The 18,838-nt window shown below is 36.9% G+C and overlaps 1 protein-coding gene across 1 annotated transcript in view; it reads left to right on the top strand.

Moving 5' to 3' along the window:
- Positions 1-10,866: 10,866 nt before the first annotated feature.
- The window catches only part of FBXW7 (F-box and WD repeat domain containing 7), a 72,038-nt gene continuing 64,066 nt past the window's right edge, over positions 10,867-18,838 (top strand). Inside the window, exon 1 of the mRNA XM_070948739.1 lies at positions 10,867-11,406. Coding sequence (XP_070804840.1) covers positions 10,927-11,406 — 480 coding nt within the window. The 5' untranslated portion in view covers positions 10,867-10,926. The remainder of the gene's footprint in view (positions 11,407-18,838) is intronic.

Below are 18,838 nucleotides of genomic sequence, written 5' to 3'. Positions count from 1 at the left end.
AAGACCCAACACTGAATCTACTAGGAAGAGTCTACTAATGTAGCTCATTTAAAACCGAAAGCTATTCAGGCTATTTTCTTTCTCTTGTTAACTCTGTTCTATATGGTTCTTCAGTAAGAATCTTCAGAAAGATCTTTAAAACTTACATACCGGGCTGCTCAGTTAGAAAAATTCCCTGAGTGATATATGTAACAATGAAAAGAAAAAATCCTGTCCTCAGAATTTCAATCTAGAAATATGTTCTAGATATTGATTTTATGATGGGGAGAAAGAAAAGTTTTCCCTAATGACCTGCTGTAATGGCAGTGATTTAAAAATGAAGCTCTTTATGCACCCAAGAAATAGCATGATAAGCAAGTTTTTTTTTCAAAGCAGCTGTGTGATATGTTGAGGAATCTTGGCCTGTTTGGAATCTCCTGAAAGCAATGAGGAGAAGAGGAATCTGTTCTAGTAAAAAATATTATTAGATTGAAAAAAATGACTACATTAGGGACACTGCAACAATTTTTAGTGAAACGAGCAAGCATTCTTCACTAGAAAGCACATATACAAAAAAGACAAAATATGAAAATAAACTAGAAACTAGATTTATATCAATAGTTTGTTCTTCTACATGTACATTTGGTAGCTAAAATATGTAAACCATACATTCTTACGTGTATTGAAAAAGTTGAAATTTGAAATTACAGAATGTTTATTTTAAGCCAAGAGGTTTTAAATAAGATTTTTACTTCATATCAGCACAAGTCTTTAACTCTTTTGCCATAAAAATGTTTTACATACAGGTGAAACTCGAAAAATTAGAATATCGTGCAAAAGTTCATTTATTTCAGTAATGCAACTTAAAAGGTGAAACTAATATATGAGATAGACTCATTACATGCAAAGTGAGATAGTTCAAGCCTTGATTTGTCATAATTTTGATGATTATGGCTTACAGCTCATGAAAACCCCAAATTCACAATCTCAGAAAATTAGAATATTGTGAAAAGGTTCAATATTCTAGGCTCAAAGTGTCCCACTCTAATCAGCTAAGTAAGCCATAACACCTGCAAAGGGTTCCTGAGCCTTTAAATGGTCTCTCAGTCTGGTTCAGTAGGAATCACAATCATGGGAAAGGCTGCTGACCTGACAGTTGTGCAGAAAACCATCATTGACTCCCTCCATAAGGAGGGAAAGCCTCAAAAGGTAATTGCAAAAGAAGTTGGATGTTCCCAAAGTGCTGTATCAAAGCACATTAATAGAAAGTTATGTGGAAGGGAAAAGTGGAAGAAAAAGGTGCATAAGCAGCAGGGATGACTGCAGCCTGGAGAGGATTGTCAGGAAAAGGCCATTCAAAAGTGTTGGGGACTTTCACAAGGAGTGGACTGAGGCTGGAGTCAGTGCATCAAGAGCCAGCACACACAGACGGATCCTGGACATGGGCTTCAAATGCGGCCTTTTGTCAAGCCGCTCCTGAACAACAAACAACGTCAGAAGCGTCTTACCTGGGCTAAAGAAACAAAAAACTGGTCTGTTGCTCAGTGGTCCAAAGTCCTCTTTTCTGATGAGAGCAACTTTTGCATCTTATTTGGAAACCAAGAACCCAGAGTCTGGAGGAAGAGTGGAGAGGCACACACTGCAAGATGCTTGAAGTCCAGTGTGAAGTTTCCACAGTCTGTGTTGATTTGGGGAGCCATGTCATCTGCTGGTGTTGATCACTGTGCTTCATGAAGTCCAGGGTCAACGCAGCTGTCTACCAGGAGATTTTGGAGCACTTCATGCTTCCTTCCGCAGACGAGCTTTATGGAGATGCTGACTTCATTTTCCAGCAGGACTTGGCACCTGCCCACAGTGCCAAAAGTACCAAAACCTGGTTCAATGACCATGGAATTACTGTGCTTGATTGGCCAGCAAACTCGCCTGACCTGAACCCCATAGAGAATCTATGGGACATTGCCAAGAGAAAGATGAGAGACATGAGACCAAACAACGCAGAAGAGCTGAAGGCCGCTATTGAAGTATCCTGGTCTTCCATAGCACCTCAGCAGTGCCATAGGCTGATAGCATCCATGCCACTCCGCATTGAGGCAGTAATTGATGCAAAAGGGGCCCAAACCAAGTACTGAGTACATATGCATGCTTATACTTTTCAGAGGTCTGATATTGTTCTATGTACAATCCTTGTTTTATTGATTTCATGTAATATTCTAATTTTCTGAGATTGTGAATTTGGGGTTTTCATGAGCTGTAAGCCATAATCATCAAAATTATGACAAATCAAAGCTTGAACTATCTCGCTTTGCATGTAATGAGTCTATCTCATATATTAGTTTCAATTTTCAAGTTGCATTACTGAAATAAATGAACTTTTGCATGATATTCTAATTTTTTGAATTTCACCTATATATCTAACTATAAAGATGGATTATTGTTCTTAAAAAGTTTTCCTATGCTGCTTGTGAATTCTGGATTCCTCTTTAAGCACATAAATGTGCATTTACATTATATATTATAATAAAAACAAAATTGTTCTGAACAGTAAAACAGTTATATGGTGGCAGGAAATCTTATTTATAAGAAATAATATTGTTTTAGTCGTGTTAATGATTGAATATATTCTTGGCCTCATTTCATTTCATTCATCTGGAAAGTTTAAATCTCATTACATTAATAGATTAAATTGGTGGCATTTATGACTTTTCTTTTCTTTGGAGTGCATATATCAATTTACCTTGAAACAGAAAGTAATCTAATTAGTTCCGTGAAGCATCTATATTGCTGCTTCAGCTGTTACTAAATATAAAGATGATGTACAGTCAGAAGAATAATTTTTAGGTGTTCTTTACCATAGCTCTATCGTAATAATATACTTTACATTTTGGTCTCAGTAATTTTATCTATTTATCACTTTTCTACCCTGCCATCTTTCATAAAAAAATGGCTGTATTCATTTATCCTATTCACTTACCTCATCTTAGTTTTCTTACTAAAAGAATTTTGATTCCTGTTTATATACCGGTACTTTATTTTTGTTAGCTTTATTTGTGATTTGGCCAATAGTGTTAAATATTATTTGATTCATAGAGGAAAGAAATTACCGAATGAAATACAGGAAGGTAGAATATAAATTAATCTACATGTTTTATTTTTTTGCTGACCCTTTAATTTGGAATTTTAAAATGCATTAAAGGGTATAAAGTGCATATATAAGTTCTGTGTTAAAGATGAATCTTGACATCAGATAACACTATTAATCTGTAGGAAGGGTGGGATCAGCCTTTAAAGAGAAAGTAGGAAAAAACATTTGGGAGAAAAGTAGAAACAGTCCTGTGATGTTTACTGCTGGATGAATGGATGGAAAGAATGAAATAGAGTGACATATTAATTAAAAAGAATTGACTTCTGGAATCTCCAGTCAGACTAGGTCTGTTCTGTTCCGTTCCGTTCCATTCCATTCCGTACCGTACCGTACCGTACCGTACCGTACCGTACTATACTATACTATTCACATAATTTTAAATTAATAGTAATTAGTACATGACAGAACAAATGGTTTGGTAATATATATAGATTAATTTCAGTTATATATGTTAAAATATACAGTACATGCTATTATAAAGCATAATGTTTTATCATTTCAAATAATAGTTACCGGTAGTGGCTGGATAGTGTAGGGGTTCTAGTGCCACATTTGATGCAGGAGACCGGCGGTGGTGGTCAAAATCACTTCTGGTACCTAACTTTGCCCAAGGACCAGTAGGGGTCCTTGGGCAAAGATCCCCTAACGCTTCCTGTCTACCTCAAAATATGAGAGTGACACATGAACTAGGAGAGTCATGAGTGGAGAGGATGTGAAGATGAAAGTGGTCCCAGTGGTAGTAGGAGCACTTGGGATTGTGACTCCTAAGATGGGGAAAGGATGTTGAACTAGGCAAGCCTTGCCTCTGATTAAGCATGGGTCACATTTGTGTTATTATACCTCATACAAACAAACCATCCTTTTCTAACCTGCATAGACATTTCCCCAATTTCTTCAGCTAGCCTGTCTATGATGATGATATAAAGAGAGTGAATTACATTAGGCCAACCTAATGATGTTACCATGAATAATTGAAATTTATTCCAGTTCAGTTTCAAGTACACATACCGGTCTAAACTAGTAAAAAGCACTTCTTGCTTGAACCTGCCCAATTAGCAATATATGTTTGGTCACTTGAGAGAAATGCAGACCTGACTTTGCAAACTTCTCTCCAGAATAGTTAGTTTCTATACTCATACTTCTACCTTTTTCTCCAAACACAATTTCAACTTGTTCATGCTCTTGAAAAATATTATTCAAGACTGACCAAAATATTGGAAAAATAGTAATAAAGGTAGTCCTCAATTTACAACCGTAATTGAGCCTGGCAATTATTAGTCATACAGCATCACCAGACTTGACTTTATAATCTTTTTTTTGGGCAGTTACTAAGTGAATACAGCAGTCGTTAAGTGATCTCATTATTCTCTATGGGGCATTTTTCCCCCCAGAAACTGGAAGTAAATGCAGGTCTTCAGAAAAAAGTGTAAGAACAGTCATATACACCAGGGTGTGATACAAATGGTGCTAAATGTGGGCCAGTTGCCAAACTGCCCAAATGTGGTGACATGATTATGGGGAGGGATGTCATAACTTCAGGACTGTGTTGTAAATAGCTTTTTTGGGGGAGTCCATTGTAACTTTGCGCAGTTGCTAAGCAACCGGTCATGAGTCAAGGATTACGTGTAGGTTTTTTATTCTGTGAAGTAAAAGGAGAACGAGTTGAACCTGGATCTTCCTGGTCTCTTAATTGCAAAACTAATTTTTAAGTAGCTCTGATTAGGAAACTGGAAGAAAGATCTATAGGTGTCCTTGAATCCCTTTTCCCTAGAAATATAGAAACTATATGTTCCAGATTTAGCCAAGACAGATATATCAAATTGAATAGAAAAAAAATTAGGAATTTCAATGTCGTACTGAAGAGGCTCCAGGTGCTTGTAGAGAAAGTCTATCCAGAATCACAGTGTGGATTTTGAGCCAACAGGTCCACTCCTGACATGGTATTTTCCCTTAGACAGCTGCAGGAGAAAAGCAGGGAACAAAGACAGCCACTTTTCGTAGCCTTCATAGATTTTACGAAGGCTTTTGACTTGGTTAGCAGGGATGGCCTTTATAAAATTCTCCCCAAGATTGGGTGTCCACCTCAGCTCCTCAACATCATCCGGTCCTTTCATGAGGAAATGAAGGGCACTGTAGTTTTTGATGGCTTAACTTGAGATTCCTTTGATATTCAAAGTGGAGTGAAGCAGGGCTGTGTCCTCACGCCAACTTTATTCCGGATCTTTTTTGCTGTCATGCTGAAACATGCTTTTGGAACTGCAACAGAGGGTATTTACCTCTGGACCAGATCAGACGGAAAACTCTTTAATCTCTCTAGATTGAGAGCAAAGTCTAAAGTCCAGCTGAAATGCTTACGGGATTTCCTCTTCATTGATGATGCTGCCATCACTGCTCATTCTGCTGAAGACCTTCAACAACTTATGGACACTTTTAGCAAGGCCTGCCAAGACTTTGGACTAACAGTCAGCCTGAAAAAAACACAAGTCATGGGTCAGGACGTGGATTCACCTCCCTGTATTACAATCTCTGAACAAGAACTGGAGGTCATCCATGACTTTGTGTACCTCGGCTCAACTATCTCTGACACTCTCTAGATACTGAGCTGAATAAATGCATTGGTAAAGCGGACACCACATTTTCCAGATTTACAAAGAGAGTATGGCTCAATAAGAAGCTGACGGAACATACAAAGATCCAGGTCTATAGAGCCTGCGTACTGAGCACACTCTTATACCGCAGTGAGTCTTGGACCCTTTACGCACAGCAGGAGAGAAAGTTGAACACCTTTCATATACACTGTCTCAGACGAATTCACCTGGCAGGACAAAGTTCCAAATAGTGCAGTCTTGGAACGTGCTGGAATTTCTAGCATGTATACACTATTGAAACAGTGACATCTATGCTGGCTGGGGCATGTCATGAGAATGGCTGATGGTCAGATTCCGAAAGATCTCCTGTATGGAGAATTAGTGCAGGGAAAGCACCTCAGAGGGAGACCACAGCTGCAATGTAAGGATATCTGCAAGAGGGACCTAAAGGCCTTGGGAATGCACATTAGCAACTGGGAAACCTTGACCTCCGATTGTTCAGCTTGGAGGCTAAAGACGCAGCATGGCCTTCTCCAATTCGAAGAGACACTTGTTCGGCAGGCTGAGGCAAAGAGGCAGTCCCAGAACCAGCGAAATCTGGGGACTGGGCAGGGGATAGAATGTATCTGCCCTCAGTGTGGAAGGGATTGCCACTTTCGAATTGGCCTTTTTAGTCATACTAGATGCCAGAGCACAATACCATAGTCTCTTGAGACTGAAGGAATGCCAATGAACAAAAAATGTCATATCCCCTGCGATTTGAGCTGCTAAAACTTTATTTCATGAATAAATAGATATTAATGTAATTAAGATAATCTTAGAATTAGGGAATCTAAGACAAATTTAACATTTATGGAAACAAATGTATAGAAATATTTTTTTATAGATACTTCTGAATACTGAATATCTGTATACTCATTATTTAGTTTCCATTAGAATGAAAGATGTATTTTAAAATAACACATTAACTGTAGAGGCTGTAGAGGTTTCTTACTTGATGATTTCAGTTACATCTTACGCTTATTTAAAATAATTTATCAGTTACTTTAATAAGCAGAAAGAGCTACCCTCTAGTGGAGTAATGCGAAAATGCATCTGATGTGATATGTTTCTCATTTTTAGTCTAGCTTGAAATCAAATTTGAAATCAAATCATTGCATACGCAAGAGAAATTCAGTGAATAAAAGTGTATTACTTTTGTATATTATTAGGGAACAAAACTTAGCAATACAAGAGTGGTGGTATACTATAGCAAGCTAAAACATTTTCATAACATCTCCCAAAGAATCATACATTAGCTATTTAATTGTTATTTTTTGTTCAAATATAGCATTATTCTCATTACAGTGGATCAATTGGTGCCACATCTCCTGTTAATAAATTAAATTAATTGGCTTTTCAGTGTTATATCGTATTATCATATTGTGATATGATAATGTCGTATGTGGGGTGGTAGTGGTGGTTTGGGCAAAATTTAAAGAACCAAATAGTACTTTTGTATGATCAAAGATCCATTGGCTTTGATTTTTTGATTACGACTAAATTTCTAAAACAGTTTGGTTTAACTGGAGGAATTGAATCCCAATATTTCTTTGAGTCTTTGCCATATTTTCATCCAGTTTTATGCTAATGTTATATACTTAGCCAATTTAAAATGTCAATAGCTAGTTCTTTATTACTTCTTAATGTAAATTAGTATTCCATAATCTTGTTTCTCCTAGGTCTACAAATCTTACTCCTACAGTCAGTAAAGCAAAAAGGCCATAAAGATTTAAAGTATAGTCTCATACTTCTGAAGACTATTGGAAATTACTCTTTTGAACTGAAGATTTAGTTTAAATTTAAAATGAATATTTAAGAAAATATTTACAACTTAAAATATTTTAATAGCACATATGCCTTTTCATTTGCTTTATATAAATGTATAAAATTTTAAGTTCATTGAGAACTATCAATGTCTGTCATGTATATTTTTATATACAGAATAGTGTTTGTTTATACAGTATGCTTATACTATCAAATTGATGACAAGTGGCTTTAAAACTATTTAATATGCACTTTTATTTTCAAGCCATCTCGGTTCTTGAATATTTTTGAAAAATTAGGATTGGGGTCAATTACTACAGCAAATGATTCATTAGGGATTACTACTGGTATTTATTTCACAGTGTTTGTAAAACCTAATTTACAAATATTCTATGCATTTTACAGTAATGCAATAGACAGCTTGGCTGTCTCAGGAATTCTGGGAGTTGAAGTCCACAGGTTGTAAAAGGGCCACAGTTACCCACCCCTGCAATAGAACATAGTAAATACCCTGCTACATCAGAATACCAATTGAAATAAAATGCAGATTCTCGATGCTAATCTTTGAAGGAAGAGCCAATTCTACTTTTTCATGTTGACCAGAGTGGACAACACTCTGGTCATCATGATCATCAGATCTTAGAAGTGAGTTTATTCCACAATATTGATCAGTAATGGAGAAACAATGCTTCTGGGTCTCAGCAGACATAACATCCTTTGCTATTACATCTCATCCCCTTTAGAAAGATCAGGCTATGATAAAATCATATATTGCTTACATTTTTAATAAATTTAGAATAATATTAAAATTTTATTGGTCATGCTTTTATTATAAACTTTTAATTTCACTTAAACATGGAATGATTTTATATTTTTCAATGTCTTTAAAATGGTATGCAGTGTGTTACTTTCTTCTGTTAAAAAGAGTGAATTCTCAGTATAAACGTATGCTAATTTCTTTTCACAGATGTTTGGAAATTAATTTTTATTTATGTAAGGCTAAAAATTTAATAATAAGATTAATATTAGAACAATTGCAGTTTTGTTTGTCTCATAGAAATCAAATTTTAATTTGGGAATCTGTAACAACAAAAACAATATCTCAGTTGCTATGGTCATCACAGTTTCATTGTTTTTTCATTGTCATCACAAGACAAACATTTAATAAATAGTAAACGTGTGTATGTGTGTGGAAAGGGTAGGGAGAGGAGGGAGGGACAATGAGAATGATTTTTTCTGTCTCCGTTCCTGGTTGGTTCAGCCTTTGACTGTAAGTAGACTGAGCTTGATCTTCTCCTAGGGGGAAGGAAAGAACTAGTACTGATTCTCTTACAATGAGGGGTCCTTGGTGTTGTCTGAGCTTGGTTGTTTTCTTGCAGATGTTTCATTACCAAACTAGGTAACATAATCAGTGCTAGTGATTAGTGATCATTAGTGTAAACTAGGTAATATCATTGCTAGTGAAACCGAGGACCTTTCATTTCAACCCTGAGCTACAAATATTCTCCTTTATTGGTTCTCTTACAATATATTCAACATGTGTTTACCATTCAATTGACATTTGCTGAGCATGCATATATGTCCAGGCTCATAGCTACGCAGTGTCTACTCTCATAGCTGTATGTGATACATATTGGTGTTCTCTAAGCTTGGTTGTTTTCTTGCAGACATTTTGTTACCTAACTGAGCACTGATAATATTGCCTAGTTTGGATAATAAAATGTCCTGAGCAGTTATGGCAATACTTTTAATATCAATAGCACTTAGACTTATATGTAGCCCTTTACAGCCCTCTCTAAGCGGTTTACAGAGTCAGAATATTGCTCCCAACAATCTGGGTCCTCATTTTACCAACTTTGAAGGCTGAGTCAATCTTGAGCCTGGTTACTGTGTTTTTCGGACCATAAGACGCACCTAAATTTACAGGAGAAAAACAACGGGAAAAAAAGTTTTTGGCCTCCACATGTTGCGTTTTCACCCTCCCTGGCCCCCAGAAGCAATTTGCAGTGCTCCACACGGCCCGTTTTCGCCAAAAACGGGGCCGTCTTTGGCTTGCAGAGTGTTTCTGGGGGCCGGGGAGGGTGAAAACATGACTTGGGGAGGGTTCAGGAGGCAAAAATGCCCGTATTCAGTCTATAACACGCACCTAAATTTTCACCCACTTTTCGGGGGGGGGGGGAAGATGCGTCTTATACTCCAAAAAATATGGTAGATTCGAATGGCAGGCAGCAGAAGTAGCCCTTAATGCTGCATTCTAACCACTGCACCACCACAGCTTTTAACTACAACAGTTGAAATTCTTTAAGAATTTACAGAATGGTTTTTGAATTGTTAACACTTTTTGTAATCTTTTAGCCAAATGTATAAGTTTGTAAATCTTGAACGATTTTTATGTTGTCAGTTATACATGTATATATTATTTGATGCATTTCCATTCCCCTAAAGTAGTGGTTCTCAACCTTCCTAATGCCGTGACCCTTTAATACAGTTCCTCATGTAGTTACTACCGGTTCTGTGGGCATGGTTTGGTGTGTGTGTGGGGTAATGTGACTGGGTGGGCGTGGCCAACTTTTTTTTTTTTTAACTTTTAAAAGCATTTTTTCTACAACCTTAAGAGGTTGCAGGAAAAAATGCTTTTGGAAGCCTCTGATGATCAGGCAACTCAGCTGGGATCGCCAGAGGCTTTTAAAGGCAATTTTTTTTCTACAACCTCTTCAGCTGAAGAGGTTGCAGAAAAAAATGCTTTTGGAAGCCTCTGACAATCCCAGCTGAGCCGCACGATCGAACCCGCCTGGAACCGGATAGAGGAGCGGTGTCTCAGTTCCTAAGACCATCGAAAATATGTGTTTTCCAATAGTCTTAGGCGACCTCTGTGAAAGGCTTGTTCGACCCCCAAGGGGGTCGCGACCCACAGGTTGAGAACCGCTGCCCTAAAGTATTACCATAATTAGAGAAAATACATCCCATAATCAGTTGTGAAGTAGATTTTTTAAAACAATGGTTGCCTTTTTAAAAATATTTTCATTACACCTGACATTACCATCAATGTCAAATTTAAATGCAATGGTCTATTATTGGGTTATTGTGGGCATATAGTGTGTTGTTCTTAATATTTCCTCCTATACCACTTAGATTTAATTTAATATATAAAACAGAATATTTATTAAAATGCATAGGAACAAGATTTTGTTTGCAGTAAGTTCATTGCAATATAAAATTAAGTTGACATGCTTCATCAGAAGTATTCTGTGTTAAAAGATATCCTTAATATCTAGATCTATATAATTAAAGAGTATAATAAAGTTTATAATTGTGACAATTCTCTTCTTTTTCTCTTCTCAGAATGTAAAAACATTTGCATCTTCAGATAGTTTAGGGAAGGTCCAAGAAGTAGCAAACTGGCTTTTGGAAATGAATCAGGAACTGATATCTGTTGGCAGCAAGAGACGAAGAACTGGTGGGTCTATTCGAGGTAATACTTCATCAAGCCAAGTGGATGAAGAGCAGATGAATCGAGTTGTGGAGGAGGAACAACAGGTACGACAACAAGATGAAGTTGTTGCAAGAAATGGGGAAATTGGTGGAGGCCAACCTGGACTGTGTCATAGAAATGAATCTCAATTGGAAGAAAACAACAACAGATTTATTGAAGTAGATGAAGATTATTCTGGCAACCAAGAAGAGGAGGAGGAAGATGAACATACTGGCATACCAGAGGAAGAGGAGGACATGGAAGAAGAAGAAGAAATGGACCAAGACAGTGATGATTTTGATCAATCTGATGAAAGCAGCAGAGATGAGCAAACTAATTGTAACAGTATCACAAATTCAAATGGTAACATGGACTTAGCAATACATCAGCAGTCATCGCCATTCTATATTAAATCTAAGGTGAGTAACTTTAAATACTTTTAAGTACAGTTTTAGAATGTAGAGAATAAAGTTCCCAAGATGAATACATTCAATTTATCAACTATCCTGTTTCCCCCAAAATAAGACATTCCCTGATAATAAGCCCAATAAGCTTTTGAGCACATGGCAATAAGGCCAAGTGCTTATTTCAGGGTTCAAAAAAATATAAGACAGAGTCTTATTTTGGGGGAAACATGGTATTTGTAGCACCGTTCAAACATTTTTCTTTGAAAGCATAATATCTATAACTAAATAAAAATAGCATTACTATTTCTGTTCTTGCTTTTTAAAAAATCTCTGCTAAGATTTATGTCAAAGAATTTTTCCTTCTCTAATTTCTGAACTAAATGTTCGTAATTCTAAATAGGCTTATTCTCATAATTTCTGAAACATCGGATTTTGCGGGACAATATTTTAACTTCTTACTTTTGTTTATAAATCTGTATTTGCAAAGTACTGGTGCAATAGGCTGTCAAAACCTGGTTGAATAACAAAATGTTTTTTCTGATATTCTGATGTTTTGTTTTCCATTTTAGTATTTCTGGTTTTTATATATTAGAAATTAGGAATTTAATTATCTATGATTTTGCTTGCATGACTTGCTAAGCTATGATGTGGTTAAATCTAGCATGACATCTGAATGTGAACTATGGTTTAAACTGTTTAAGAAAGGCCTTAATTGTAATTTGTGATCATTACTATCATGGGTTAATTCACTTAAAACACAGTGCAAACTCATATATATTGGACACGATCTTCTAGATCAGCCTTTTACCAGAGATGTTAAAACTAGTATAATAGTTCCCTGCCATTCTGAAATGAGAAGTACCCAAAATCTTTAATATAATTAATTCCAAAAATAGGCTTAATATAGCTTTAAAAAGCAAGAAAAAAGAATCATCCCTAAGAAAGATGGCCTTTCAAAAACAATTGCTATTTTAAAAAAATACATTCTATTCACTTTGCATTATCACATTCACCCCAAAAATATAAAGTCTGATTCCTGTTGCTGATCTCTGATATAGTATACAGCTGTGATTACCTTTCCTTCTACTCTTTGCCATGAAAAAGAGGAAGTACAAAGAGGAATTGTTCCAGTTCTAGAGTCTGCTATTCTCTGGTCTGCCAATGTCAGTGAAATTTTTCATTTTTAATTTGAAGTATTTATAAGTTAAAAGAATCAAGTAAAAAACAAGGCATGTTAGCTAGACATCTTATGTTAGCTAGACATCACAAAGTTTGATGTGGTTATGCATGCCATGGTTGGATAGGTAGGTAGCTTCTAGTAGGACTGCCAGATGTAGTTTAACATATCTGTAAAGATGTTCTGTTTGTGGATTAATTGTTCCACAACAGTTCCATTCCAAGTACAGACAGGTAAGATGTCAGGGAGGCAGCCTGTGAGTTACTGAAATTAATTTGAAACTTGCTATTGGAACGAAAATACTATTTTGAGTACTGTGAAGGTGAAACAGAGATCCACGGTGTAAGTAACAACAAAAATGTAGTCCCTTATATTAAGATATGACGTGGAAAAAATACGTATAGGTAGTCCTTGATTTATAACCATTTGTTCAATGACTGAAGTTATGGCGACATTGAATGATGAGGCTTACATTGTGCCCAAAGTTTATGGCTATTGCAGCACTCCCACATTCACACCTCACGTAATCAAAATCTGGGTGTTTGGCAGCCCTCCTGCTTTTAGACCACAGGGTAGCTGCAACTTGCCCTGCCTATTTTTCCCTCTGTGTCCTTTTGGCTGCCTGCCATCCTACCTTTCCACTGCTGTTGCTGGCATTCACCAACTCATGATGAGGCGTGCCTGTCCTGCCTGCTGGGCCAGATGGGGTTGACTTGACATGGCATTAAAAAAAAAAAAAACGTGCACAAAGCAGCTTAAAGGCATCACAGTACACAAAACTTCCTTTTGTGCCAGGCTCCTGGAGAATGCTGACATTTGCTGACAAGTTAATGAATGCTGCCACTTGCTGGGGCAGGATGGGGAGAGAAATAATGACAGTTGCTGGAGAGTGAAGGCTTCCCAGGATGTGACAAGCGGCCCAGAGCTTGCCTAGTTCTGGGACTGCTTGCAAGGCTGGGTGGCCAAAATGACATAGCAGGGAGCAAATTAGGTGGGTGGGGGATTGGAGGCCGCCACCTTATCTTACTGAAGGTCAAGGCTGGGAGGGATCAAGCTGGGAATGGCTTGGCTTGGCTTGGGCTGGTTATTTGATTAAAGACCCGTGATTCCAATTTAACCACAACAGGAAGAACTAGGGTTGCCACGATAAGTCAGTGCAGCCATATGACATTTCACTTTATGACTATATTGATTTATGACAGCAGTTCTGATCCCAATTGTGATTGTGCAGTAAGTCGAGGATATTCACAAACCTAATTTGATCTTGCAGTTGGCTTGGGTTCCTGAACCAAAAATTCATTTCCTTATCATTTGACTATAGTATACTGCCTTTGTGCACAAGCCAGTGTCAGCATCATGCAGTTTAGATTAGCAACATAGCCAATGTTTTCCTTCTGTTGGATGATGATGCACAGTAGCATTTTATTTATTTGTCTGATTTAAAGGGTCACTCAGTGGACTAACAACTCAAGGCAATTTTCAAGGAAGAAGATTAAAAACATGAATTGACAAGGCAATAAAACACTACTAAATAACTTCATAATAAGTTGCTGTATATTGCCTAAACTTATTAAAATGCCATTTTCAAACGCTAGAGGGTGCAGTTAGATGCCTTCATATATAATGCTGCGGAATAAATACCATTGGTACTGTTTTTCATATTCTTGATATTTTTCAAAGGGTACAGGTAGTCCTTAACTTACAGCCATTTGTTTAGTGACCATTCAAAGTTACAATAGCACTGAAAAAAGCGACAAACTACTCACACTTAATGACTGTCACAATATCCCCAGAGGCATGTGATCAAAATTCAGGTGCTAGGCAACCGGCATTTTTATGACAGTTGCAATGTCCCAGGATGATGTAATTGCCATTTGTGATCCCCTGGCTGGCTTCTGACAAGCAAAGTCAATAGGGGAAGCCAGATTCACAACTGCATGGTTCACTTAACAACAGCTGCGATTCACTTAAAAACTATGGCCAAAAAAGATCATTGGAGATGACTCACTTAATAACTGCCTTGCTTAGCATCTGAAACTCTGGTCTCGATTGTGGCCATACTTTTTAAAATATGGAATACAGATAGTCTTCATTTTCAACCTTAATTGGGCCTGGCAAATCCATCAGTAAATGAAGTGGTTGTTCAATGGTTGTGACTGCCCTGCTTCACAATGTCAGTACCGGAACTCTTGTCGTTAAACAAATCCTGCAGATTGTTAGGGGAGGACCGACCTGGATCCAACTTGGTCCTTCCAGCATCAAGCCTCCATTCTTCCAAGGCAACGGACTACCTCCCCTACATCTCCCCCTGTTAGTCTGTCTCTCCTCCATCCCTGCCCTTTTGGCCACCCAAACATCATAAAAAAAAACTGCTGTATTCTCCCACTATCACTGCCAATGGACCTTCCTCATCATCTTGATTGTTGTGGGTTCTTTCTCCCTTCCTCTGGACTTGTCACTGCCACTGAGGTGTGCAATATCAAACCCCATGGCACAGCATATCAGAAAGCCCCTGAACATTGCTGTACAAGCAGTCCCAGAACTGCAGTGCAGCAAGAAGCACTGGGACATTTTTGCCACATCATGGCTTGGCATCATGAGAGCATCTTGCCCCAAATGATCTCAAAGCTGCAGCATGACAAGCAATCCCTGAGCACTTGGTTGAGAGTCCGTTTCTTCTTGCGTCTCATCAGCAGCTTACCAAATGGCATTGATCACCTGATTCTCTTGCAAGGCACTGTTTGAGGAGTGGTTGCAAGTCCCATTTTTTTTCAGTATTGTCATAACACTAAATTATGGGAACTACCTGTAATTGTTTATTATATGTATGTAAATTATTAGTAACAAACTATGGATAATTCTTCTCTTAGATTTTGACTATAACAATATAATAATGGAATGTAATGACATTTTAAAGGAATATTTGTTCTGATTTTTGAATGTTTGAAGGTATCATCCAAAAAAATTGATAAGAATCATTTAAATTCTCTCCAGTAAAAAGAATTTGGATTCACTAGCTACATAGTAAATATTTTTGGAGCAAAGACTTTTCTATTTACATTACTCGATAAAGACTGAGACTGTAATGCTTATGCAATTTGCCAGCAATTTAAGGCAACTGCTTCCTGTAATGATTAATTTGTATTTGTGTGTAAGTGTCAGATAATATTTAAAATAAATTACAGAACTAGTCAAGGCACTTGAGTGTAAAGAATAAAACATTGGATTTGGAATATATTGAATATTTGTGTATTTTCAATATCCTTATAAATTTTACAAGCTTACAACTAATAGTGCAATTTGTTCTATTTTCTGGTCTTGTGTTATCTGGCTATTTAGAGTTTGATAGATTTATTGCACTTTTTTCCTGGAGATGAAAATGGTGTACAAAATCTTCCCCTCAACTTTTCTTTAACCAAGAATTCCATGAAATATATTGAGAGAGAGTGACTAGTTCCAAGTCACTTAGTCAGCTTCCACATGAAACAGTAAATTTGAATCTTAGTCTTCTCAATCCAGTCGTCTTAACCACAATACCGTATTAGCTTTAGTGGTACTGTATTTAACATTTTGAAACCTAAACAGGCATTGGATACTGTAAAAAACAACAACAACTTGTTTTTTTGGGGTGGAAAAGCTTATATATCTGAAGTTATACCTAAAATGGCAAAAGTGTGAAGGAAAACTATGAGTATTGGTATAGGTTCCTTACAAGTCTCTTATACTTAAAATGAATAGGGGTTACTAGAAATGAGGATTTACAGGGAAAGAGAAAGACAGTACTCTTTTCAAAGGTGTGAGTGGTCCTTTCTCCTTAAAAGCTATGTCGAACATTGTGTATGTTGTACAAATTGTTCATTTCTGCTTAATATATCTATCTTCATTGAAGAGAGATGAAAAGATTGCAGAAAATATGACTTCAGTAACAGGGTGATCAGTGCCTGGAATGCACTACCTCACTCTGTAGTTTCTTCCCCAAACCCCCAAAACTTTAACCTTAAACTGTCTACTGTTGACCTCACCCCAATCCTAAGAGGTCTGTAAGGGGCGTGCATAGGTGCATGAGCATGCCTGCCGTCCCTGTCCTAATATTCTTTTTTACTTACCCTTTTCATGTATTCAAATTATGTTTATACTTTTACCTGTTATCTTATATATGCTTGACAAATAAACTTACGATTATGATGATTATATTGGAGCTGTGGTGGCATAGTGGTTAGAATGCAGTATTGCAGGCTAATTCAGCTCACTGCCAGGAGTTCAATCCTCACCAGCTCAAGGTTGACTCAGCCTTCCATCCTTCCCAGGTTGGTAAAATGAGAACCCAGATTGTTGGGGGCAATATGTTGACTCTGTAAACTGCTTAGAGAGTGCTATAAAGCACTAGGGAGCTGTATATAAGTGCTATTACTATTGCTATTAAGTTGGGAGTCATTAATAAGGACACTTTAAGACAAGTGTAGTTTGTTCTGTTCTTGAATATTTAAGCTTTTCATGTTTAGTTTAAATGTATTCTTGCTAGCATTATCACTATCTTACAGTGGTCTATTTGAAACTGCTTGAAAAACTTTTTAATTTTTTAATTAATTATTTTTAATTCATTAACTTTTATTCAGACACTTTGATTATAATATTTGAAAGACTGAAGCAGTATCTATTTGAGAAGTAAAGACTATTCCTATTGACTAGAGAGATTCATCATTTTCAGCTGCCTGGAAAGAGACAATCCAGAAGCTTCAAATAATCCAAACTGTAGCACTGGGATCAGTGGTCAACATGCCTTGATATGCCCATTTAACAATTCTGCTTTGCAAGCTCCACTGGTTGCCAGTTTGCTTCTGGATGTGGCAGTTGTTATCTATAAAGCCCTACATGATATAGGACCTGATTACTTGAGGGACCACTTTTATTTTATAGTATCTGCCCAATCACTTTGATCTTGTAGAATTGGCATCCTCTGGGTTTCTTTAATTAAACAATGTCATCTATCAGGACCCAGGAAATGTGCCTTCTGTAGCAGTGCCTGCCCTCTGGAATTTCTCTTAAGATCCAGATGGGCCCCACTTGACTGTTGTTTAGAAGAGTCATGAAGACCTGGCTGTCCACCCAGGCCTTTGGTAAAGGAGAGTGAGATTTTTCACTTCACTTCATTCCATCCTGTTGTTCTTGTCTTGTTTTATATTTTTAAAAAATCAATTCTATTGTAATTTATTGTAAATCGCCCAGAATCACTGGGAGGTATATCAGAATTATTATTACTAGGCGAACAACAGCCTTATTCCCTCTATCACTCTCTCTGATGTCAGTGGAATTATTTGATATACATTTGAAGGTTTCCAGATGTTCCTGAATCCTAATAGTGTAGGCTTCAGGTCTGTAGGGCAGCTAGCATAAACAAAGTTGACAAGGTATGAAGTACTTATGGGAATCACTCTCACTTAAATTTATTTGTGAAAGGCATCCATTAGAGATCTTGATGCTTAGAGGATTGTATGATACATATGTATCACAAATATTATAAAGCAAACTATGATAATAAGAAAAAAGGTGTTAGTGGAATGCTCTCCAGCACTTACTGAACTATCAAATCAATTTTTTATTATGGCCCTAAGGCCAACAGACGGAAAGAAATAAAATAGTTAAAAATGAAAATAGATAACATTTAAAATTAATAAACATTTTCCAGACTCAGGGAGAAGTGAATAGTAGATACAATGGAGAATTGGGCAACACAAAGTATATTTATAAAATGTGGTCAATCAAGGACAAACAGAATTTATGATCCCTCTCAGAAATGTCTTAAAGATAGGATAAATGAAAGACATAAGGATTTTCTGTACAGATAGAACTGAAAAAAGTTTTGCTGTCCATATAATTATATATACATTGAACAAGGAATACTTTTGTAATATTGAACCAAGATGGTGTAAGACAGTGGCACTGAACTAAAAAAAAATTGCAACATCTCATCAGTTGAAAAAAGATGTTGATGCTGACTTTGAATAGGTACTAGACTTGTCTGGACTCAGAAACTAAACAGGATTGGGTTGATTAGTATTTGGATCAGAGACTGTCAATAAATGGCCTATACATTAAGAATCCAGAAAACCTCTTTGAACATGGGTGTCAAACTTGCCGCATCACATTGATGTCATGTGACATATTGTGACAGTTTTTGCCTTCATGGCACTGCGGTGGACATGACTCATCGGCCCTGCGGGCTACCAGTTTGACACCTCTGTCTTTGAAGAAAAAAGTGGCAAATTG

This window comes from Pituophis catenifer, unplaced genomic scaffold, assembly GCF_029215685.1.
Source record: "Pituophis catenifer annectens isolate HBS135680 unplaced genomic scaffold, rPitCat1.0.hap2 SCAF_8, whole genome shotgun sequence".
Taxonomy (NCBI): Eukaryota; Metazoa; Chordata; class Lepidosauria; order Squamata; family Colubridae; genus Pituophis; species Pituophis catenifer.
The sequence above is the reverse complement of the archived record's forward strand: the minus strand, read 5'-3'. Positions and strand labels throughout refer to the sequence as shown.